The sequence below is a fragment of the Podarcis melisellensis genome (genome assembly GCF_964234715.1).
Source record: "Podarcis melisellensis genome assembly, chromosome: 13".
In the NCBI taxonomy this organism is placed as follows: Eukaryota; Metazoa; Chordata; class Lepidosauria; order Squamata; family Lacertidae; genus Podarcis; species Podarcis melisellensis.
The window spans coordinates 11,488,934-11,512,917 of NC_138545.1; the positions used below are offsets into that span (position 1 = coordinate 11,488,934).

At 46.7% G+C, this 23,984-nt stretch overlaps 2 protein-coding genes across 3 annotated transcripts; one reads left to right on the plus strand and one right to left on the minus strand.

Moving 5' to 3' along the window:
* The first annotated feature begins 1,166 nt into the window (after nucleotides 1-1,166).
* LOC309354966 (snaclec rhodocetin subunit delta-like) lies at nucleotides 1,167-9,027 on the plus strand. The gene is made up of 7 exons (XM_081885286.1): nucleotides 1,167-1,267; nucleotides 3,335-3,437; nucleotides 4,236-4,304; nucleotides 5,898-6,007; nucleotides 6,813-6,932; nucleotides 7,413-7,539; nucleotides 8,512-9,027. The coding sequence occupies exons 2-7, from the start codon at nucleotides 3,371-3,373 to the stop codon at nucleotides 8,577-8,579; spliced, it is 561 nt and encodes a 186-aa protein (XP_081741412.1). The 5' UTR covers nucleotides 1,167-1,267; nucleotides 3,335-3,370; the 3' UTR covers nucleotides 8,580-9,027.
* Nucleotides 9,028-9,754: 727 nt separating this feature from the next.
* Nucleotides 9,755-21,184, minus strand: LOC309354931 (extracellular calcium-sensing receptor-like; the record flags this gene model as incomplete). 2 transcript variants are annotated; one of them, XM_081885237.1, is made up of 5 exons in its annotated part: nucleotides 9,755-10,900; nucleotides 11,634-11,757; nucleotides 13,961-14,188; nucleotides 16,469-17,281; nucleotides 20,264-21,184. In XM_081885237.1, 4 exons carry the CDS (start codon nucleotides 17,153-17,155, stop codon nucleotides 9,987-9,989), a joined length of 1,953 nt encoding a protein of 650 aa, XP_081741363.1. In that variant the 3' UTR covers nucleotides 9,755-9,986. The 2 variants fall into 2 exon arrangements, with proteins under 2 accessions (XP_081741363.1, XP_081741362.1); XM_081885236.1 differs by lacking the exon at nucleotides 20,264-21,184 and adding an exon at nucleotides 19,070-19,327.
* Nucleotides 21,185-23,984: the final 2,800 nt, after the last annotated feature.

Here is a 23,984-nt window from a genome sequence, read left to right on the forward strand (position 1 = left end):
TTTTCAACCAAGAGAGACTTCCCTTTGCCAAGACCTTTCATCAAAGGCAGGTGTGGGGGACACCTTTGGCTTGACAGGTGCTGCTGTACTACAACTCCCATCAGCCCCAGCAAGCTTGGCCAACGGCCTAGGATGAGGGGAGTTGTGGCTCAGGAACATCTGGCAGGCCAAAGGTCACACACCCAATCAGAGGTCCTCCTTAGTGGAGGTGGGGAAATTGGGCACTGCCCCATCAACCTCAGTCTGTTCTCACCTCGCCCTGTCCTCCAGCCTTATACTGAGGTCCAGCTCCGAGGGCCTTCTGGCAGTTCCCTCACTGGGAGAAGTGAGGTTACAAGGAACCAGGCTGGGGGCCTTCTTGGTAGTGGCGCCTGCCCTGTGGAACACCCTCCCATCAGATGTCAAAGAAATAAACAACTATCTGACTTTTAGAAGACATCAGAAGGCAGCCCTGTTTAGGGAAGTTTTTAATGGTTGATGTTTTATCGTGTTTTTAATGTTATGTTGGAAGGCACCCAGAGTGGCTGAGGAAACCCAGACAGATGGGCAGGGAATGAATGAATGAATGAATGAATGAATAAATAAATAAAATAATATTTTTATTTTATCAACCCCCCACCCCGGCTTTTCACAACATTGAGATCAGGAAAGGCGGACCTGGGCGGACATTTGCTATGTTTATTTATCTTATTTCATTCCATTTACAAATTGCAATAATAACCACTTTCTTTTTTAATAAGATGTTTTAATTGAGATTTCCCCATAACACAGTAAAATTGCATCTACAAAAGTACAAAACAAAGGAGAAAAGAAAGGGACAAAAGAAAAGAAACATTAGCAAAAAATACAAAAGGGGAACTTCTGATTTTCCACTTGCCGTTTACATAAAATAAGAAAATGTGATTATCTTAAACTTTCGGCCCACTTCAAGGGTCTGCTATCTTCTGCCAATCTTAACACCCGAGTGGGTCCATCGGGAAGGAGAAGGTCCTTTACAGAACATGCATCATGCTTGATGTCCACAATCCATTCAACTACCGGTAGTTTAGGTAGTTTATCCACCGTGTTACCTGATACTGAGTGGAAGAGCAACAACAAAGGACCCCCAAAATTGGCCCAATTTCCCCATTTCTTTTAATGCTGTTTGTCTCTATCAGTGGCATAGCAAACACAGCTGCTCCTAGTGTATAAATGCAACCCAGCAGAGAGGCTGTTCCCTGGAAAGCCATCCAGCTACCGAGTGGAATCATCTAACTTAGACTATCAGGTATACGGCATGCGTTTCGGGTTGCGGTGCTATGACCTTTTGTACCTATTTAAAAGACTTGGGACGTAGACTCCAGGACGGAGAATTATAAAGCATCAAAATTGAGATGTGGGAAAATATGGGAATAATGAGGAGAGCCAGGACTGAGATGTGGAGATATGCTTCAGAGATCCAGACTGTGGGGAGCTCTGAAAAATTAATAATTATAATTTGGACTATAATTTGGTTTTTTAATTTTAGTTTTTTATTTTAATTGGAGTATTGCGATTGGATATATAAACTGGATGTTTTTTATTAGGAAATCAATAAAAATGATTTTTTAAAAAAATTAAGGACTGGGGACGCAGGCCCATGACACAAAACTGCAGGTGCTAATTTTAATCTGCATGTAATGCCCTAACTGACGCTTATAGATACCTTCGGGCAAATTCATATGGTGGGTGACTAGTGGCCACATCCAAGCTTTCCATTTAAAGCATTGTGATGCAGCCATGGCTGTAGCCCCAAAGCATTCTGGGAACTGTAGTTTATTAAGGGTGCTGAGAGTTGCTAGGAGAACCCCCTACCCGCCTACAGTTTTCAGAGTTCCCTGGAAAAAGGGTTAGATTAAACCACTATGAGAATTGTAGCTCTGTGCGGTCCTGAAACTGGGGTGTCCCTAATATTCTCTGTGAAATTTGCCAGACAGGTGAAATTCTTCCCCAACGTGGAAATGTACCGTATTTTTCGCTCTGTAAGACGCACCAGACCATAAGACGCACCTAGTTTTTGGAGGCGGAAAACAAGGGAAAAAAGATTCTGAATCTCAGAAGCCAGAACAGCAAGAGGGATCGCTGCGCAGTGAAAGCAGCAATCCCTCTTGCTGTTCTGGCTTCCGGGATAGCTGTGTAGCCCGCATTTGCTCCATAAGACGCACACACATTTCCCCTTACTTTTAGGAGGGAAAAAGTGAGTCTTATAGAGCAAGAAATACGGTAATTCTGGGCGAAAGCCTTGGCTCAGAACTGCACCAGATTCTTAATTATTCTGCCGGGGCTCTATTAACAACTGTGCCCCAGGGCAAGAATTCAGAAGGTGAAGCATTCTTCAGTTGGGTGTGGTGTACCGAGAGTGTCAGGCTAGGCTTAAGGAATTGCTTCAAATCCTTTCTGAACCATAAATAGCCTTGGGCCACTTACCAATACTTTTATTTTCCATCTTAAGCAACCACATAAGGTTGCTACGAAGAAGTGGACAGGTTCTTTGTCCCCAGCTACTTCAAGGAAGAGCAGGGTTGTTGTTGTTGGTGTTGTTGTTTTTCAAAAAAAAAATTATTGGTCTTCACATTTATCACAAAGAAAAAAGAAAAACATTACAAGACATAGAACAAAGAAGAAAAGACATAAAAAAGAGTTAATACTTCAAATCCCTAATTTCATTACATTAATAACTGACTTCCCCAAATCCCCTCTAACTGAATTTCATTATAGCACCTGTTTAACTGTTCTCCAAATTCATATTTCCAATAATATTAACTCCTTTCATTTACTAACCTCTTCTCCTTTATTACTATTCTAATCCTTAATATTTACTAGCACATATTCTTATTCTACCCCTAAGCCTAATAATTTCTTCCAAGAATTTTCTATTTATCTTCTATTACTATTCTTATTCTACCCCTAAGCCTAATAAATGTTTTGAAATGAAATAAATAAGCAATGGGTTCCCACTTATTATCACACAGTTCTTCAAAGCAGATCAGCCCAGTCACACTTAAAAACAAAACAAAAACCACTAGCTATTATGGTGGCATAAGAGGAGGGGAAGGAGTTTTCTCAGCTGGAGGACCCTGCAGGAAACCTCACCTCAACTTAGGTCACAATGTACACCATATATTATCAGACATTTATACCACTTTTACAGTCATAGCTTCCCCCAAAGAATTTCGGGGACTGCAGTTTGCCCCTCGCAAAGCTACCACTCCCAGCATCCCACCTGGTATTTTGCGGGACGATGTGCTTTAAATGCGAGAGGTTGGGGTTTGTTTGGAAGTAGTTTCACCTTTTTCAGCACCATTTGCCTCCGTAGCAGAGCTTCCACGTTCCCGAATCCTCCTCATCAGAGATGGCGGCTCGGCCTGCCCAAGTTCTCCTGCCCATCGCTCTGGTGATTGCAGGCACCGTGGTGGCAGGTAAGGCTATCAGGAAAGGACAGACAGAGATGGCTTTTTTTCGGGGTGGGGGTGGTAGGCAAAGCATCCTCTGTTGTGCCCCACTCCTCAGTTGCCAGTCCTTGGTGAGCTTGCCTCATATTATTATTAATGATAATAAAAAAATAAGAATAATAATGAAATAAGAAGTTTGGTGATGTTGAGACACCATATTGCGTACTTTAAAATGAGAGTTAAATCTCTTCTTTATCCTTGTGGATTAATGGCTGTGGGTTGTATCCAACTACCATATTTTTTTGCTCTATAAGACTCACTTTTTCCCTCCTAAAAAGTAAGGGGTAATGTGTGTGCGTCTTATGGAGCGAATGCAAGCTGCACAGCTAACCCAGAAGCCGGAACAGCAAGAGGGATCGCTGCTTTTGCTGCACAGCGATCCCTCTTGCTGTTCTGGCTTCTGGGATTCAGAATATTTTTGTTTTTGTTTTCCTCCTCCAAAAACTAGGTGCGTCTTATAGAGCGAAAAATACGGTAAGTCCAACTTGGAGTCAAGCACCGAAATTCATGCACCTGACAGCCATGCCCACCAGTTTTAATGGGTTGTATTCAATGAAGTCTGACTCATAGGAGACTCAGTTAGTCATGTCTGTTAACTTCAGTGGGTCAACTCTGAGTAGGACCAGTATTGCATGCCACCCAGTGGGCCTTCTATGAATAGGGCCAACAGTAGATACAACCCAATATGTTACTCTTCTTCTTTCTGCATGGTTTTTTTTTTTTAAATCACTATAACAAAAAAGAAAATAGATGTTTTCTGCTAAGGTTCTGGAGACTCCATGGAAACAGTTGAGAACAGTGGTGAAGACGATGGCAGTTCTACGGAGAGGACAGGTCTGTGTGTATCATTTTGCTGTGAGTCAATAAGTTATTAGGGCCAGAATCGAGGGTTAGCGTGGTCATGCATCTGCCCAGGGTCCATTTACAATCGTACCTTGGTTCTCAAAATTAATCCATTCCAGAAGTCCGTTTGACTTCCGAAACGTTCGAAAACCAAGGCACGGCTTCCAATTGGCGCAGGTACCCCAGAAACAATAGCCGACAACCACATCAGATGTTCGGCTTCCGAAAAGCGTTCGAAAACTGGAACACTTATTTCTGGATTTTTGGTGTTTGGGAGCCGAAATGTTCGAGAACCAAGGTTCCACTGTACTCTGGATGAATACGCTCATCTGTTCATTGCCTCACTTTCTTAGTTCCCATGGAGGGAGACTTACCAACAGAAAGACATCGGCTGTCAAAAGTCTTTTGTCAAGTCTGCCTGCCTGAGTTATTTACTGACGTTCTCACCCTGGGCCAGCAGGGGGATACTGTAGATAGTTCAGGTCCACATATGCAAATAAGGGATCGAAAGTGACGTCCAGTGATTGGATAGTTACAGAAAGTGGTTACAGTTGTGTTGTGGTGGAGCTCTATATAAGCAGGCTGGCTGAACCCTTCAGTTCAGTTCTGTCCTGGCCTGTGAATAAACAAGAGCTGTTTGAAGAATTGCTGTGTCGTCTGATATGTTCACCCACAACTTAACAGCCTGCCTGTCATCTATCTTTCTATCCATCTATATCATCTATATCTATCTATCTATCTATCTATCTATCTATCTATCTATCTATCTATCTACCGTATTTTTTGTCCCATAGAATGCTCCGTCCTATAGGACGCACCTAGTTTTTTGGGGGGGAAATTCCTTTATTCCCCCCCCCCCCCAGGTCAGGGAACAGTGGGATGGTGGCGCTGCGCCTCCCCGCTGTCCACCGAGCTTGTGGGGCTGGCTGATGTCCGCCCAGCACGAGGGGCGCTCTGCTTCAGGGCACCTTGTGCGCCGGGCGGCAGGCTGCTATTCGCAGTGCGGGGAGCCCTGTGGGAACTCCCGTAGGGCTTCCCACGCTGCGGATGTCTGCCCGACGCGAGGGGCGCTCTGCTTCAGGGCGCCTCGCACGCCGGGCGGCAAGCTGCTATTCCCAGCCTAGGAAGCCCTGTGGGAACTCCCACGGGTTTCCCAGGCTTGCTGATAGCTTCCTGAAGCCTGGAGAGCGAGAAGGGTTGGTGCGCACCGACCCCTATCGCTCTCCAAGCTTCAGCGAAAGCCTGTATTCGCCCCATAGGACGCACACAGATTTCCCCTTCATTTTTGGAGGGGAAAAAGTGCATCCTATAGGGCGAAAAATATGGTATGTCTTTTCCACCCTTTTAAAAGATCCCCCAAGGAAGAAATTTGCATAAATTCACCCCCTGAAATGAGTGGTGCTGAGTTAGCCAATGGGTTCAATCTAGCTGCACTGACTGGCAGCAGCTTTCCAGGGCTTTCAGACAGCGGAAATTCCCATCCCTACCTGGAGATGCTGGGGACTGAACCTGGGACTTTCTGTATGCAAAGATGTTCTGCCCTTGTCCTGTCCTCTCATAGAAAACTGCTTCCTTCCTTTCCAGGACTCGTTTGTCCTTGCACTCAGGGATGCTGTGCCAATGCCTGGTTTCAATACAAAGATGCTTGTTACCTACCAGTCACAGGCGACACTCACGACTGGAGTACAGTTAAGGTACATTGTGTGTGTGTGTGTGTAAGAATCTTCAAACACCAGTGGATAGATTAGGAGATCCAAACATATGTGATCCTAACTTTTTGTGGATGGGATATTTTAATCCTGCCTTCTAAAAATGTGGACATGTTTTAGATTTTCCTATGCTTTGTTTTGTCATTATTTTAAGGTTTGCATTTGCAAGAAAACTAATAAGTTTTTGTTGTTGATGATAGCAATAATAATAATGGATTAACAAATCTGTCAGTTTCACTTTCTATAAGTTTATCATTTTCCCCGGCACAGTCATTCACATTTCTGTATCAATTTGTGTTACTTTTTTAAAATTAATGAAAACTCATTAAAATCCTCGTGAAAGTTCATCAGCACCGTGGTGCAAATTTCTCCTAATATTTATTTTTTTACTTTCTTTGGTGAATTTATATACCTCCCTATACCTGGAGGGCTCAGGGCGGTTCACAGAACAAAATCAAAATAAAAAAACACCTTTTTGTATGCAATTTTGCCTGAAATACAGATATTTGTTAGGTATTTTCCCGTATCTAATGAATTTTATATTATTTTTCACCAACAGATGCATTCTTATGCACACGTCCTACTAATTTGTGGATTTCCCATTATTTCCATTAAACATTACAAACAACAAAGATAACCACACAAAGATAATGCATATGGACCTTTGTACAGATTATTTAGTTAGAGAAACCACACCACAAGATTAGAAAAACTGTGACTTTTAAAAGTTTTTCATGCTCTGGAAAGAGACTGCAGTCCCACTAATGCTACTCTTCTTATTTCACATCAGGAGAACTGTGAGAGATTCGGTACCCATCTAGCCTCTGTTCATAGCAATGACGAGCAAAGCTTCATCTTTCACGTGATGGGGCAACGGACGCGTTACTGGATTGGCGCAGAGAGAACTGATGTAAGAACAAGGGAGTGGGTGGGATGCACTGTTAGTATTGCACATAAAGATAAAGGTAAAGAGCAATACTCATTGTGGGACACGGGTGGCACTGTGGGTCCCGTTGCTCGGTCCCTGCTCCTGCTAACCTAGCAGTTCGAAAGCACGTCAAAGTGCAAGTAGATAAATAGGTACTGCTCCGGTGGGAAGGTAAACAGTGTTTCCGTGTGCTGGTCTGGTTCGCCAGAAGCAGCTTAGTCATGCTGGCCACATGACCTGGAAGCTGTACGCTGGCTCCCTCGGCCAATAAAGCGAGATGAGCACCGCAACCCCAGAGTCGGCCACGACTAGACCTAACGGTCAGGGGTCCCTTTACCTTTAAGTTTGATTGAACTGAACGGGTCTTACCTCTGTAGGTATAGGAGTGTTTCATGACTTTCTCAAGCAGTGGCCTTTCCTGGTTCATAATGCTAATTCTTCTTTTCACTGTTTGTTCCGTAGGATCCAGCAGCGCCCTGGAGATGGACCGATAACTCCACGTGGCGGTTTGAGAAATTTGGGCAGCCTTTACGATTGAGCAACCCTCCGATACCCATGGCACTGGCAGTCGACAGATCAAAAGATAAAGGTTCGGGGCAGGGGTAGGCATAGCTGGGTACACACCTTGAGTGCACTCAGCACATATCAGCCAATCAACTCCCACTGTTGCATGGAAATAATGGAAATGGATGGTGGAGAGATACATTGACCTTTGAAGCAGAACAGAGGTGAGGTTTGCCTCTGAACGATTCTTGTGCTATGTATTTATTGCAGTTCTTTATACTGTCCCTCAGGACAAGAGTTGCAAGGTGATGTACCACAAAATAAAATGCAACACAGTGCACTGCCGAAATGAACCTAGGAAGCTGCCTTAAACTGAGTTTAAGATGTTTCCGAGCACAATTCCAAGTGTTGGTGCTGACCTTTAAAGCCCTAAATGGCCTCGGCCCAGTATACCTGAAGGAGCGTCTCCACCCCCATCGTTCTGCCCGGACACTGAGATCCAGCGCCGAGGGCCTTCTGGCGGTTCCCTCCCTGCGAGAAGTGAGGTTGAAGGGAACCAGGCAGAGGGCCTTCTTGGTAGTGGCGCCCGCCCTGTGGAACGCCCTCCCATGAGATGTCAAGGAAGTAAACAACTATCTGACTTTTAGAAGACACCTGAAGGCAGCCCTGTTTAGGGAAGTTTTTAATGTTTGAAGTTTTGTTCCGTTTTTAGTGTTTTGTTGGGAGCCACCCAGAGTGGCTGGGGAAACCCAGCCAGATGGACGGAGTATAAATAATAAAATTATTAGTATTATGAGTGGGGCTGTCTGCACTGACTGGCAGCGTCTCTCTAGGGCTCCAGGCAGGTGTGTTTCCCGGCCCTATCTGGAGATGCTGAGGATTGTGCCTGGGGCCTTGTGCATGCAGAGAAGATGCTCAGCCACTGAGATACTGGAAATGAGGCTTGGAGAACCTCTGGCCCACAGGTCAAACTTGACCCCTCCCCACACCTGATGTCATATATGCTGCTACTCAGATTTCTTGGTCCCCCTTTTCAGCTGCCTCATCTTTCTTTCAGGTATCTACTGGATCAATGAAGCTAAGAGTAATCAACACATGTACGTCTGCAAATACCTTCTGTACTGAGGATGTACCCTAGAGATAAAGAAGAATTGCATCTGGTTTTAAGAAGCTATTGTGTGCCTTTGCTTAGCGACTATTATTCCGGTAGCTGAAATTGTTCTGGAGCAGATGGATGTCCAAACAATTGCTCTCAGATCATAACCAACCGAATAGTGAACTTTTGACTTTCACAGTTAGAAAAATGCTTCTGACCCGTAGAGAATTTTTGACTTCAGAAGTGTGATTCCCCACTTGCACTGAAGTGAAACAATCCAGCGATGAGTGTACTGTGTGCCTCTTTTGAATACTGGTTGTGAGAATGTTCCATCTGTCGATGTAGCAAGGGAAAATTCAGGAAATTAAATGGGAAGCCGCTACACTATTTATTTCTCATTTGCAGGATGGGCTGAAAATGTACATGCATGTTTTCTGAAACGATTTGGAGCAAATATTAAAAACAGGGTATGGCTGAGCAGCTTGACTGTTTTACTAAATTTATCTCTCGTACTTAAAAAAAAAAAGTCTGAAGGGGCTAACCAAAATAATAAATCGCACAATATTTTTTTTTAATCACACAAAACTATGACATCACAACCAACAAAATGAAATCCAGATTAAACTCCCCCAAAACTTGATAATCACAACAGTAACGATCAAACAATACAAAATGTTAAAACACAAAAAATAAATATTTGTACCTGTTGCAAAAGACAGGCATTTAGGTGCCAGAGGACAGAACTAGCAAAATATGTCTCACAGATAGGGGTAGACCACAGTGATGTCCTGTTCCCCTAAAGGCAATCTAGACATGAGCCCATTTATAAGGGAGCAAGGTAGGCTTTGAATTCTAAAAATGTTTATGGCAAGTTTGAGCTCCCTCCAACCCAGGGGTCAGCAAACTTTTTCAGCAGGGGGCCACTGTCCCTCAGATCTTGTGAGGGGCCAGACTATATTTTGAAGGGGGGGAAATGAACAAATTCCTATGCCCCACAAATAACCCAGAGATGCATTTTAAATAAAAGTACACATTCTACTCATGTAAAAACACGCTGATTCCCAGATCATCCACGGGCCGGATTCAGCCCCCGGGCCTTAGTTTGCCTACCCATGCTCCAACCCCATCTCCCCAAATGAAAATATTAAATGTCAATTTCTGGGGATGTCTCCCACAGCTCATCTTCGATGCGTCTTTTTCCCCCCGATTTGCTGTGAGCTTCATCCTTGCAGTAACACCGTGAACAAGATCACTTCTACCCCCATTTTCCAGAATGGGAAAACTGAGTGTTTGATGCATCTGGCTTGCGTCTGCCCGAGCCGGATTTGTTTCACTGGCCTCTTCAGATACCAACAGGTGAATCTTGAGAATGAGGAACATCCGCGGGCAAAACTCTGCATCCCTAGAGTCTTTTCCCGCTCGCGCTTAAGGTCACGTTAAGTGCTGGCGTGCGTTTCCCTTCTCATGAGGAACCTCCTGGTGTTCAGCTCAGGGTGCCACAACAAGATGTAGCACTTGGGGAAAAACAGCCCGCAAAGCAAGGCTGAGCTGGAGGCTAGGATGGCGAAGGCCTCTGTGGCTGCTGTGTACCACGCTCTGGAGGTGAGGTAAGCCGGGACGAAGGCCAGCCACACCCCAAGGCACCCCAACAAGCTGAAACAGATGAGCCAGGCCTCGTTGAAGGCGTCGGGGAGATTCCGTGCCAGGAAGGCCCCGGCCAAGCTGAGCGCCACTAGCAGGCTCAGGTAAGCCAGCATGCCCCAGAATGCACTGGGAGAGCCTTCATCGCAGAAGAGGGATATGGCATGAGGGATGGAGTGAAAATCTCTCCCGGGGGTGGGAGGGGAGTTGGCCAGCCACATGGAGCACAGCAGAAGCTGGGGCAGGCAACCCAGCAGGACCACAGCACGGGGCGTCCTGGACCCGAGCCACAGCTTTGCGGGGTTGCTAGGGCTGGTGGCCCGGAAGGCTGCCACCACCATGGCCGTCTTGGCCAGGATGCAGGAGAGGCAGAGGGCAAAGGTCAGCCCAAAGGCAGCCTGGCGCCACAAGCAGGACCGAGGCGTGGGCCGCCCCAGGAACGGCAGGCAGCAGAGGAAACTGAGTGCCAGCCCTGAGAGAAGCAGGTAGCTGAGCTCCTGGCTGTTGGCTCGTACCAGAGGGGTCCCCCGGTGAGTGACAAAGAGGCCGAGGATCAAGACAGGCAAGAGGGAGCTGCAGATGGAGGCACTGGCCAGACCGGCCCCCAGAGGCTCGTGGAAATGGAGAAAAAGCTCCCTTTTGGGTACACATTGTGTCTGCCCTGCACCAGGCCACTGGTCTTCGGGACACCTTGAGCAGGCGGAAGAATCTAGAAGCAAAGAAGGATTCAGGGAGCATCTCATCACTGCACTGCACCAACCAATTCCTCTCCCTCCCCCCAAAAAGAAAGGATTTAAAACCTTCAGGTGCCCTTCATAATCCTTGGTTTAGCTTCTATTTGACCTCACCAGCTTTTGCCCTGCAGCCGGTGTCTAACGTTGTGAAAACTCTAAAGCTACATTAAACAAGGGAGTCTCTGGGTGTACACAGAGTATATCACTGGTACAGGCTCAAAGCATAATTCAAGTGCGTCTGGAACTGTGGTGTAGGGCAAAATGGGCTAGAAATATCCCCCTCCCAAAAATACTAAACATGGGTTGAGCCTGAGCAATTGATTGGCAGGAGAATCATCACAGATGAAAGAGAAAGACTTCTTTATGGGCTGGAACATGTCATTAATTTTGGGAATTCTCAGCTGCAAGATATGGGAACAGCCCCTAGTTTAGGGCCAAGCTATGTGTTATGTCAATCTATCTTCCTTCCTTCCTTCCTTCCTTCCTTCCTTCCTTCCTTCCTTCCTTCCTTCATGTGATTTGATGCCAATATGGCTTTAAAAGAGTATTTGGTGAGTTTATGGAGGACCAACCTCTCCACAGCTATTAGCAATGCTAGCTAAATGCCATGGGGGCAGCCAAAATAGCAACCACAGGTATATAAAACTGACAGATATTTGTAGCATAGATAATCTTTCCCAGAGTGACTATAGTGGGCATTCCACGCACCGGTCTGGTTTGAAATTTCCCCGCTTGCACACGGCACACATTCAAAGCAACAAGTAGCCATATCTGAGCGCTGGGTTTTGTGGTGGCCCATGGGGCAACTCGGTGTACAGACTGAGACAGGGACCTAAATGAGAGAGGAGAGGAAAATTTGCCTGACTTAATATTTCTCACCGCAATGCCAATGTTCACCTGCATTGTGACAGTTAAAATGACCATGAATGACAAAGCACACTCTGTTTTAAAATAGCACATCTATATGAAAAAGGCTTACACTGGTGTGTTATCAGCTCAAACATCATGGCTGACCCCCACCCAAGAATCCTGGGAACTGTAGTTTTGGCGAGGGTGCAGAGAATTCACTGGTAGAGAACACTTGTGGGGCGCCCCAGTCTCCTGGAGATGTGCCACAGTTGCATAACCCTCCAACATTTCTCCGATGAAAATAGGGACGTGTTGTCTCATTCCATAATTTTTATCTTGCTATTTATACCCCACACATCTTGCTGGGTTGCCCCAGCCACTCTGGACAGCTTCCAACACATATAAAAACATAATTAAACATCAAAAGAACTTCTCTATGCAGGATTGCCATACCCACCAACATTTCTCCAATGAAACTAGGGACATCCTAAGGGAAAGTGGGACATTCCGGGATCAAATCAGAAACTGGGATGGCTTTCCTAAATCAGGGACATCCCTGGAAAAAAAGGGAGACTTGGAGGGTCTGCAGTTGTCTCCAGGTGGGAACTGGGCCCATGGCTGCTGCTCCTGCCCACTGAAATGGGGCAGGTGTGGAGAATGTTTGGTGCAGGAGCCAAACACATACCCTCCAGCATCCTGCAGATCTAAATTGGGATGCTGCCCAGAGGCCCTGAGTGAGAAAACTCAGGACCCTCCTCAACCCTCTCTGGTTTATTATTTTTCTCTTTTTGTTTTTAAGAGCAGCATGCACTGTACTCCACAGGACAGCTGTAGCAAAGAGTTTCCTAGGAGCTGCATTCTAAAGAAATCTCCCTGGACAAGTTTGACCATGAGATGCACCTCAGGGCACACAAACACAGGAAGCTGCCTTTACTAAGTCAAACCATATGCCCACCTAGTATTGTCCACACTGACTGACAGTGTCTCTTATGGTTTTGGACAGGCCTATCTGGAGATGCCGAGAATTGAACCTGGGGCTTCTGCACGTGTTATGTACTGAGTTGAATAGGACCCAAAATGCAGCAGCCTGATTGGTCCTAGAACAATAGGATTCAGAATGCAGCAGTCTGATTGGCCCTAGAACAATAGGATTCTGCACATGTTATGTACTGAGTTGAATAGGACCCAAAATGCAGCAGTCTGGTTGGTCCTAGAAGAATGGGATCCAAAATGCAGCAGTCTGATTGGTCCACAGGAGCCACCCAATCCAGCTCCAGGTGGAAGGGAATCCACAACCTGATTGGCCTACAGGAGAATCCCGGAATTAGCCAATCACGTGGGGCCCATTGTGTAAATAATGTATATAAAGCAGACATTCTGGGGGAAATTCCATTCCTCCTCACCACTGTGGGCTGAATAAAGAGCATGAAATCCACTCTCAACTCCGAGTATATTTCAGCACGCCAAGCAGATGCTCTGCAACTAAGCCACAGCCCGTCCCTCATGTGCCCTGTCACATCCAGTCCTCACACAGGAACTCTCCCCTGAGGAAGAGTCAATAAGCGGTTTAAAACAACCACCACCACCTCCTCTGCATATCTACGTATGCGGGGTAGATATGCCCTTTGAGGAGCAAAGGTGAACATTTTTTAAAAAAAATTGTTTTTGGTTTTACAATTTAATTGCCATATTTTTCGCTCTATAAGACGCACACGACCATAAGACACACCTAGTTTTAGAGGGGGAGAACAAGAAAAAACAATTCTATCCCTCTCTGCACAGCGCCTCTCCAGCGAAGCCTCTGGAGGCTTCAGGCGGCTATCCCTGAAGCCAGGAGAGTCTTGTACATATTCACACATACATTAGAATCCCAAAAGAGTGTAGCATTCTCTTAATTTCCGGACTTCTTTCCTCCCCTCTGTGGAGTCCGCCGATAACTGTTTTCCACTGCATATCATATTGTCCTCTATTTGTCCATAAAATTCTGTTTATTCTCACTGTTCCTTTCACACTGCAAGTGTTATTTCACAATGGTGAACATCTGGTCCTTCCTCCAGATGCTGTTGAACTGCAACTCTCACCAGCCTTAGCAAGCATGGCCAATGGCCAGGGAGTTGTAGTTTAGCAGCACCTGGAGGGCAAAGTGTCCCCCCCCCACCTGCCTTGGAGGATAAAATCTGTCCTACCTGGGTATTCCCTCCTGTCCACATGATGGCGCTGTCGTCCACCTTCAGTTCCTCGCCTTGTGAGGGGCTGAACGCAATCTGCCCCACTGGCACAGCTTGGAATTTCTTCATGGAAGGGTAGCGGGTGTTGAGGACATCGAAGAGGGCAGGGGGGTCACCGTGCTGGTCAAAGGAGACTTCCTCGCCCACCTTGTTCTTGAAACGGACTTTCCTCAAGTAGTGAAGCAACTGGAAGCAAGGCAGGGAGGAAAGGGGCAGGCATCAGTTTTGTGCTCTATGTAAATACGCATCAACTGAGTTAAGGGCATTCAAGGAACCATTGGGCCTCCAGATGTTGAGGAACTGCAGCTCCTATCACCCCACACTTGCTGGGCCAGATGTGAGTTGTAGTTCCAGGCGCCTGAGTTTTAAAGGGAAGAGATTAGGCTTTCTGCTCGTATGCACATGCTGCCCTAGACTGCTTAACTGGCCAAATCGTGTGGCTAGTAACTGGCAACGGAATACAGTGGTACCTTGGTTCTCAAGCGCCTTGGTACTTGCACAACTTGGAACCAGAACGCTGCAAACCCGGAGGTAAGTGTTCTGGTTTGTGAACTTTCTTCGGAAGCCAAACGTACTCCATTTTGAGTGTTTTGTTTCCGATTTGAGTGCCACACTTCCATTTTGAGTGTTCTGCTGAGGTCTGTCTGTTATTGCTATTTATTTTGCGTTTTTGTTTTTGCGGCTCTTTTTTTGTTTGTTTTTCAGCTACTGATTGCTTGATTGTGTGACTAATGGTCTCATTAGATAGTAAAGTTCATGTTAAATTGCTGTTTTAGGGGTTGTTTTTAATCCGTCTGGAACGGATTAATACATTTTGCATTACTTTCTATGGGGAAGTGCGCCTTGGTTTTGGAACGCTTTGGTTTTGGAGCAGACTTCTGGAACAGATTAAGTTTGAGAACCAAGGTACCACTGTACTTTGGTATCCTCTGAACCAGCATCAGTGTGAATCTCCTAAAACAGCGGTAGCAAGTGAGATACCCTCCAGATACTGTTGGACTACAGAGCCCATAATTTCTCACTGTTGGTTGTGCTGACTGGGAACAGTAGCCCCAGCAGAGAATTGTAGCACTGGAGTTAGATCTCTATGGTTAAGAGTGCTTGACAACCAGGTTCAAATCCCCAGTAAACCATTAAGTTCTGTGTGATATTGGACTGGCCTGTATTTCTCTATGGCCAAATTTAATTCTACCATAATTACAGTGGTACCTCGGGTTACAGACGTTCAGGTTACAGACTCCGCTAACCCAGAAATAGAACCTCGGGTTAAGAACTTTGCTTCAGGATGAGAACAGAAATCGTGCTCTGGCGGCGCGGCAGCAGGAGGAGGCCCCATTAGCTAAAGTGGTGCTTCAGGTTAAGAACAGTTTCAGGTTAAGAACGGACCTCCGGAACGAATTAACCTGAGGTACCACTGTATCTTCACTGTTATGAGGAGATTTCATACCGTGTGTTCCATCCTGTCCTGTTCGTGCTTGGGAAGGATTTACGGTGTTGCTGAAAACCCTTAATAGGAACAAAGGAAGGACACGCCACATCTCTTCTGTAAAAGGAGAACATATGCTGGATTCTGAGTTCCTTTTTCAGCTATTAGCCCTCTCTGCTCTTTTGTGTGGGGGGGGGGGAGAATCTGATAAAGAAGAACAACAACTGGAGGTAGCCACCTTAGGCTGCACCCATTCTGGAAACCCCCCAAAAGCATTTCAATGTAAGAACATTAAGAAGAGCCCGCTGGATCAGGCCAATGGGCCATCTATTTCATCATCCTGTTCTCACAGTGGCCAGCCAGATCCTGCTGCAAACTCTCAGGCATGGACCTCAGCACAAGAGCACTCCTTCTGTGGTTTCCTTCAGCTCGCATTCAGAAGCACCTGTGGCAGGCTGATCATAGCTACCACGGCTAAAAGCTATCCATAGCCTTCTCCAATGCGAATTTGTCCAATCCTCTTTTAAAGTCAGCATACGATTGGAGAAGAAGAAGAGGAGTTTGGATTTGATATCCCGCTTTATCACTACCCGGAGGAGTCTCAAAGTGGCTAACAATCTCCTTTCCCTTCCTCCCCCACAACAAACACTCTGTGAGGTGAGTGGGGCTGAGAGACTTCAGAGAAGTGTGACTGGCCCAAGGTCACCCAGCAGCTGCCTGTGGAGGAGCAGAGACACGAACCCGGTTCACCAGATTACGAGTCTACCGCTCTTAACCACTACACCACACTGGCTCTCAGATACAGTAGTACAGTACCTCTGGTTAAGTACTTACTTCATTCCGGTGGTCCGTTCTTAACCTGAAACTGTTCTTAACCTGAAGCACCACTTTAGCTAATGGGGCCTCCTGCTGCTGCCGTGCCTCTGGAGCCCGATTTCTGTTCTCATCCTGAAGCAAAGTTCTTAACCTGAAGCACTATTTCTGGGTTAGCGGAGTCTGTAACCTGAAGCGCATGTAACCTGAAGGTACCACTGTATTACCTTCCAGGGCTCGATCCCAGGAACTCCCCTTTTGGTCCTCTTCAGGCCCCTCGGCTCCTCTTGCGCCAAGTCGTGTAGGGCGTGGGCAATGGCATAGACGGCGTTGTGGATGTTGAAGGACAAGCCGAACCCCATCATGCCGACAAAGGAGTTCCTGCCGTCCCCCAAGTTCTCCTTCCCTGTGCAGGAATGGCTGCTGTTGTTTCCCCCCTCCTCAGAGCTCGCATCCCACCAGCAATGGAAGACTTCACCCCAGAACTCCTGGATGAAGATGTCTTCTGGAGAAGTGGAAGGGTGGAGCCGGACTATGAAGTCTCTCAGGCCGGGGACTGGCCGTTTGCGAGGGGAGATGGCCAGCGAACCGCTGAGCATCAGCAAGGCCTGCTGGTTCCTGTAGAAGGTGATGTGGCTCATGGCTTCGGAGCAGAGCCACACCTTCCCTGTCACCCCCTGGCTGTGTAGCAGGAGAAGCAGAGGCTGAGCCTCAGACCCACAGAAGGTGACGATGACCTGGCTCTTGGATCCTGCCACCCTTCTGGCGACTCTCTCGACGTTGCCCATGTCCGGCGGTTTGTCGAGCAGCTCCGAAAAGGCAACGCAGGCCCCGTGCCGGACGATCTCCACCCGCACAATCTCGATGCCTTGCCTCCCGTATTCGGAGTCCGTCGTGAGCAGGCCGACCCACATCCAGGCAAAATGGGTCACCAGCCGAGCCAGGCCCAAGGCCTGCAGCCTGTTGCTGGGGACGGTGCGGAAGAAAGAGCGGAACTGAGAGCCGTCGTCGGCCACCGGGCCCGTGGCAAAGTAACTGATCTGGGCGCAAGAGGAGAAAACCGCCCGTCTGTTAAACAAAAACGCACGCCGGTCCCCCTATGCAGACGCACTTGCCAGACGAACCTTCGGTTATTTGAACGAGGGACTTGCACCCTCACCATAACTGTCAGCTTACAGATTTGAAGATAAGGGACCAGCAGCCTCGAAAATAAGGGATCAGCAGCCATGTATGTTCAACTTCTGAGCCCCTCCAAGCCAAAGGCAAAAAGCCCAGCCAGCAGCCAAACGAAGCCTCAAGCGGTGGTTCCCACAGCACAGCAACCCGGCAAAGGGGATGCAGCAAGGGAAACCACCGTCACCTCTCCGCTGGGAAGCGCTGAGCAAAGGCGAGTCCCCAGGCAACGCGGCCGATTTGATCGGCACAAGGCATGCAAGCTCCACCCCCCCAGTCGTTCTTAGACTCCTTATTGGGTGAGCAATGCAGCCAAGCAACACAGTTGGAGCCTCCCTCCTCCCTGGCCGGCAGGGAGGGAGGGAGGGAGGGAAAGGAGCTGCTTCCTTTGAAACCTGGGAAATTTAAGGGACATCATCAATAAGGGACAGCAGCAGGACATGGCGCAGGGATAAGGGAGTTTCCCGCCAAATAAGGGACGGTTGACAGCTATGACCCTCACCTTGGTACGCGAACATCTGATTCGGATATCCGAATCGTGGGACTTGCGTGCATGTGAATATCTGAGGCAGTGGCTTTCTTTAATGCTGCCATTTTATTTCTGCTGACATTGCGCTCAGCCAAAGAATCACTGAACACACCACCTTATAAACCAATATCTAGATTTAGTTATTTAGATTTCAAAAAACCTATAAACCTATATCATTTAGACTTTTTAAAAAAATGGAACTGACATCGCTTGGAAGAACAGAAAAGTCTCTAGGATGCAAAAATTGTTGGAAGGGTGCTCGGAGAGACAGTAATGCAAGTAGGTGGACCTAGATACCGCATGAGGCCTAGTCATGGTATTATCATATAAGGCATTTTTCATGGAAATAATAAATTCACAGTAAACAGCTCCCAGCCACAGGCTAATAAATACAGGTACAATAAAGCTCCCACTCAATCCAGGCATCCACATTGCCCTCTACTGGCCCTACCATGCAACTACAACCATCTGCCAAAATTGCAACACCCTTAAAAGACTACCGATTTTATTATAGTGAAAGCTTTGATGAACTGCTCAAATCCATTTCTTCTGCTTCTTTTTTAAAAAACAAACAAACAAACCTTATTGTAAATTTTTAAAAACAGTTATGAAACATAAGGTGCTGTCTTCCAAAACAAATACATGTACAGTGGTACCTCGGGTTACATACGCTTCGGGTTACATACGCTTCAGGTTACAGACTCCGCTAACCCAGAAATAGTACCTCGGGTTAAGAACTTTGCTTCAGGATGAAAACAGAAATCGTGGTCCGGCAGCGCAGCGGCAGCGGGAGGCCCCATTAGCTAAAGTGGTGTTTCAGGTTAAGAACAGTTTCAGGTTAAGAACGGACCTCCGGAACAAATTAAATTCTCAACCAGAGGTACCACTGTACAGGTGTTAAGTTTTGTATCCACACACCATGGAAACAAACTCAGAAAATCTTTCACGCCACAAAAAAATTGGTTACTCTTTTTAAAGTCTCACAGTGCTATTTGCTCCTTTGCCACAACTTATGTGAAACACACAGATATCATGTGAAATGGGTTTTATCCTTGTGGGCTCTGGCATTTTGCAAAGTGCAAAAGGACAGCTCCTGCCTCAGGGGAACTCAAAGCCCCACTCCTACCTGAGGGTATTTATAGAGATCCAGCCACCTAGCTATCATCCTGGACTCGGTTATGCCTGCCTCTCCTATAAGACCAGCTTGAGGTGGGGTGTGGCCGCAGTGAAAGTTGGGGGTGGGGTTTTGTCCGCCCGCTAGAAACTGCGTGGCACCCAAAAGGGCTCTTGAAAGAATCTGGCAAGAATCGAAGATCTGGAAGCCAAGAGTGATGTTGGGCAATAGGCTTGAATCCTGGTTAATCTCTTCGATGGCAAAGACCATGGTTTGGATGAACTTGTAAAACCAAAGCACCAAGCTGTGGGAAAGCAGGAGAAAATGCAGGGGATTCCAGTCAGAACACAGGAATTGCCAACTGAGATAGACCTGCCTCAGATGTTGTTCAGTCAATAGCTAATGGACATGAATGGTAAATACAGTGGTACCTCGGGTTAGACACTTCAGGTTACAGACTCCACTAACCCAGAAATATTAACTCGGGTTAAGAACTTTGCTTCAGGATGAGAACAGAAATCGTGCTCCGGCGGCGCAGCGGCAGCAGGAGGCCCCATTAGCTAAAGTGGTGCTTCAGGTTAAGAACAGTTTCAGGTTAAGAACGGACCTCCAGAACAAATTAAGTTCTTAACCCGAGGTACCACTGTAAATGTGTCTTCAATGGGTTCTGATGATTGGTGGCTACTAGCTACTGAACACAGATACCAGTGAGTGTAAGGAGAGTGTATAAAAACACACACACACACCTCTAATTAAAATTATATTAAAAAATAAACTGAAGCAATTTTCTATTGTTTTCTGTTATTAGTACAAACAATTAAATCCAGATTTTGCTGGTTTTACAAAAAGGAAAAGAAAAAGAAACAGCATTCTAAATATCTGGGTAGGCTTGTAAAATTTTAACAGTCACCAGTTAGAGTTTGGTGAAGGCTGCTAAATCACTGCTAATGCATTATTATGAGGTCAAGAACATGTCACAGAACACACCCCCAATGAATTGCCAGTCTGGTGAGGCCCCAGATTCAAACCCAAGTCTCTCCCAGGTCCCTGTCCCACACTTAACCGCTACACCTTCACAGGCTTGGTCGGAGAGGCCCTGGGTGACGTGCATGCTTGTGTGAGTGAACGAGCCCTCCTTAGGCAGAAGAGAAAAGGAGAATCGTCCGCCCACCTTGCTCCAAAGCAGCCCAAACACCCCAGATTTACCTCGAGGGACGTTTTCCATTGACAGTTCCAGCAGTATCCTTCGGGAGGGGCTGCTGGCGCCGCATTGACGTGTGGCAGTATGTGGGATTAGGCAGCATCGTAAAGGTGATGGCCACAGCATCGCTTGATGTTTGGTGATGCAGCGGGAAAAGCCCTCCGATGAGGATGTGTCCCCTTCTCTCAAAGGCCTCCATCCTGAGGGCTGGCAGCTGACACTGGTGTCCATCAGCGCGGATCACCAACATGAAAAATGGGAGTCCTAGGAAGAGGGTGTTCATGGATCCACAAGCAGATCTACTGTATTCACCTCTCACGGAAAATAGATGTCACATCCAAAGAAGGCGGCCCTCTGTAACGTGGAGGTCTTTCTTCGCTCCGATTCTTGTTTGGCGGCAAATATTAGTAATATTTCACATTGTGTTAGCTAGCAAAAGAGGGACAGAAACTAGCAGCTCCCTTGGCTATGAAAACGGAATGCACAATTAATCTCCCGGACCCCCAAACTCCCTTTTTCAATTGACTCGGAGAGCAAAATAATATGTTGTTGGCTCTTAACATCCCTGGAGCATTGCTGCCAAATGGAAAATTGTGGCGAGTTGAGGAAGAAAGGCGAGATGAGTGACGGGCCACCACAAAGGAAGGGCACATTTTAAAATGGATTCTCTGGAGGGATGACAGGACACGGGAGACTCCAGTTGCTCAGCAAGGCAGCCATGGGCTTCTGCATTCACAGCAGCTAATGGCATAAAATTATTCCCCCACCCCATCCTCTGAAACTTTTATCTCCTAGGGGGTTATTGCAGATGATCCAGTCAGGCCAGGGAATCCCGTAATTGTTATTTCTTTCACCCAGGAGATGAAAGAAGAAAGATGGTATATGCTTTGTTTTTCCTTTATCACCTGGATTGGGTCCCTCCCGGTAAATATCTGGACTGTATTGCATGTGTGTGTGAATTCTGGGAATGTGCAACAGCGTCACATTAGTGTGGAATTTTGTGTCTGGTGTGGACTTCACTCTCTTTTGTTTTCTTTTGAATAGGTTTCTAGACCTCATGATGGCCAAGGAGGCCAGCATGCTGTGAAATCTTTGGGGCCGTGCAAACACAAAGCTTTTCCTTCCGATCAGTGGTGAGAAACCCAAGTGAGAAGTGTTAACCAATGGCTAAGGTTCAGAAAAGGGCAAGCAAAATTATTCAGGGGATGGAGAAATCCCACATGAGGCAAAGTTATAGTATCTGGGGGGTATTTAGCTTAGAGAAAAGGGGAGGTGGAGAGCCATAACAACATGCGTGGTGTGAAAGTGGAGAAATCCACCCCATACACACTTATTAACACCAGAACTTGTAAGCATCCAATAAAACTGAATGTTGGAAAATTCAGGACAGACAAAAGAAAGTACTGTATTTTTTCGTGTATAACATGCCCCGTGTATAAGACAACCCCTATTTTAGGTAAAGGTAAAGGTACCCCTGCCCGTACGGGCCAGTCTTGACAGACTCTGGGGTTGTGCGCCCATCTCACTTAAGAGGCCAGGGGCCAGCGCTGTCCGGAGACACTTCCGGGTCATGTGGCCAGCGTGACATCGCTGCTCTGGCGAGCCAGAGCCGCACACGGAAACGCCGTTTACCTTCCCGCTAGAAAGCGGTCCCTATTTATCTACTTGCACCCAGGGGTGCTTTCGAACTGCTAGGTTGGCAGGCGCTGGGACCGAGCAACGGGAGCGCACCCCGCCGCGGGGATTCGAACCGCCGACCTTTCGATCGGCAAGCCCTAGGAGCTGAGGCTTTAACCCACAGCGCCACCTGCGTCCCCCTATTTTGGGGGACTCCAAATTAAGAAAATGGGGGGGGGGATTGCCCAGAGTTGTTAAGCTTAAAATCAACAGCAGGCCTTGCCATAAATCAGCAGCAGGTCTTGGCTTCTTCACTATCCATTATTTTATAATAAATAAAACATTGTCTTATACACGAAGAGCTACGGCACTTCTTCCCACAGAGCATTGTTAAACTACTTAATTTGCTCCCCATAAGATGTAGCAATGGCTACCAACTTGGGGCGGTTTTAAAAGAGGATTTTGCAAATTCATGGAGAAGAAGGCTATCAATGGCTATGTTTCGCTTCAACTGTCAGATGTACTATGTCCCTGAATGCCAGTTCCTGGAAATCACATGGGGAAGTGTGGTGTTGTGCTTGTGGGTTTCCTATAGGAATCTGGTTGGCCACTGTAAGAACAGGTTGTTGTTTAGTCATTTAGTCGTGTCCGACTCTTCGTGACCCCCTGGACCAGAGCACGCCAGGCCCTCCTGTCTTCCACTGCCTCCCGCAGCTTGGTCAAACTCATGCTGGTAGCTTCGAGAACACTGTCCAACCATCTCGTCCTCTGTCGTCCCCTTCTCCTTGTGCCCTCCATCTTTCCCAACATCAGGGTCTTTTCCAGGGAGTCTTCTCTTCTCATGAGGTGGCCAAAGTATTGGAGCCTCAGCTTCAGGATCTGTCCTTCCAGTGAGCACTCAGGGCTGAGCCTTTGGCTCTTCTTCTGTTCTTAACAGAATGAAAAATCCACAGAGATTCTATGTGAACAATCAGGAGAAGGCAGTGATCTATTGCCAAGCCATTCCTACTAAACTGCCACATTTTCAGGGGCAGAGAGAATATGGAAATTAAATGGGTGCAGCTTTTTCAGGTCGAGAGATGCATTGGTGGCGAAAGCTCTGCCCCTCTTGGGTTTCTGCCCCTTGCCCAGCTGTAAAAAGCACAGGAATCTCCACCTGCTCTACTTGAGGACAAACTTTTGAAACTTTCGCAAGTGGGTTGTCCCTATTTGCAGATTTATTCCCAGCTGCTTTATGTAATTAAACCAGTTCCTGCCCGAAAGCTAATTTTGTCTCATTAACCAAATAAGGCAACACATTACTAACTCAGGCAACGCCCTCATCTCCACCAAGGGCAGATAAACCGCATGTGACAAGGGAATAGTTAGGATTATTTTTATTCCAATTACCATTAGGAAAATAGCAGATAAGTGCATGTAATTGAGGGCAGGTTTAAACATGAAGCAGAACACTTGAACTGCACCTCCCCGTCCTAATTAAGTGCCTGCTAACTAGTGTGCGTGTTTTCTAGGGAAAGAACAGTTATCACAAAGAAATGGACATTGCCATTGGTTGGCAATCGGCAGCCTGTCACGTTATGGCTGCAAAAACACCATACATTTAACCACATGCATAAAAAAATCATGGGAACTGCAGTTTACCCCTTCACAGAGCTACAATTCCCAGCACCTGTAACAAACCATATATGGTTCCCTGGAGTCTTTTTTTTGGGGGGGGGGAGATGATTTAAATGTATAGTGTGGACTTGGCCTGTGCCAGAGGAGGAGGAACTGTATCATCAGAGAAGATGGCAAAAATGGGACCAAATGTGGTCCTACACTATGGGCAAATACCCCCTGGAATCTAATGCACCACTGGGCAAAGTTTGGGGTGGCTCCTAACAATATACTACCGCAACATCTGGAGGGACAGATTCCCCACCATTGCCCTTATCCACCTCAGGCCTTTGTTTTTGCGGCTTTTTTTTTGCTTTTGTGACTGTGTGGAACCCAGTTCAGCTACTGATTGTGTGACTGCAGTGCATTGTTTATTGCTTTCATTTTTTTGGATCAATGGTCTCGTTAGAGCAGGCACCCCCAACCTGCGGCTCTCCAGATGTTTCGGCCTAC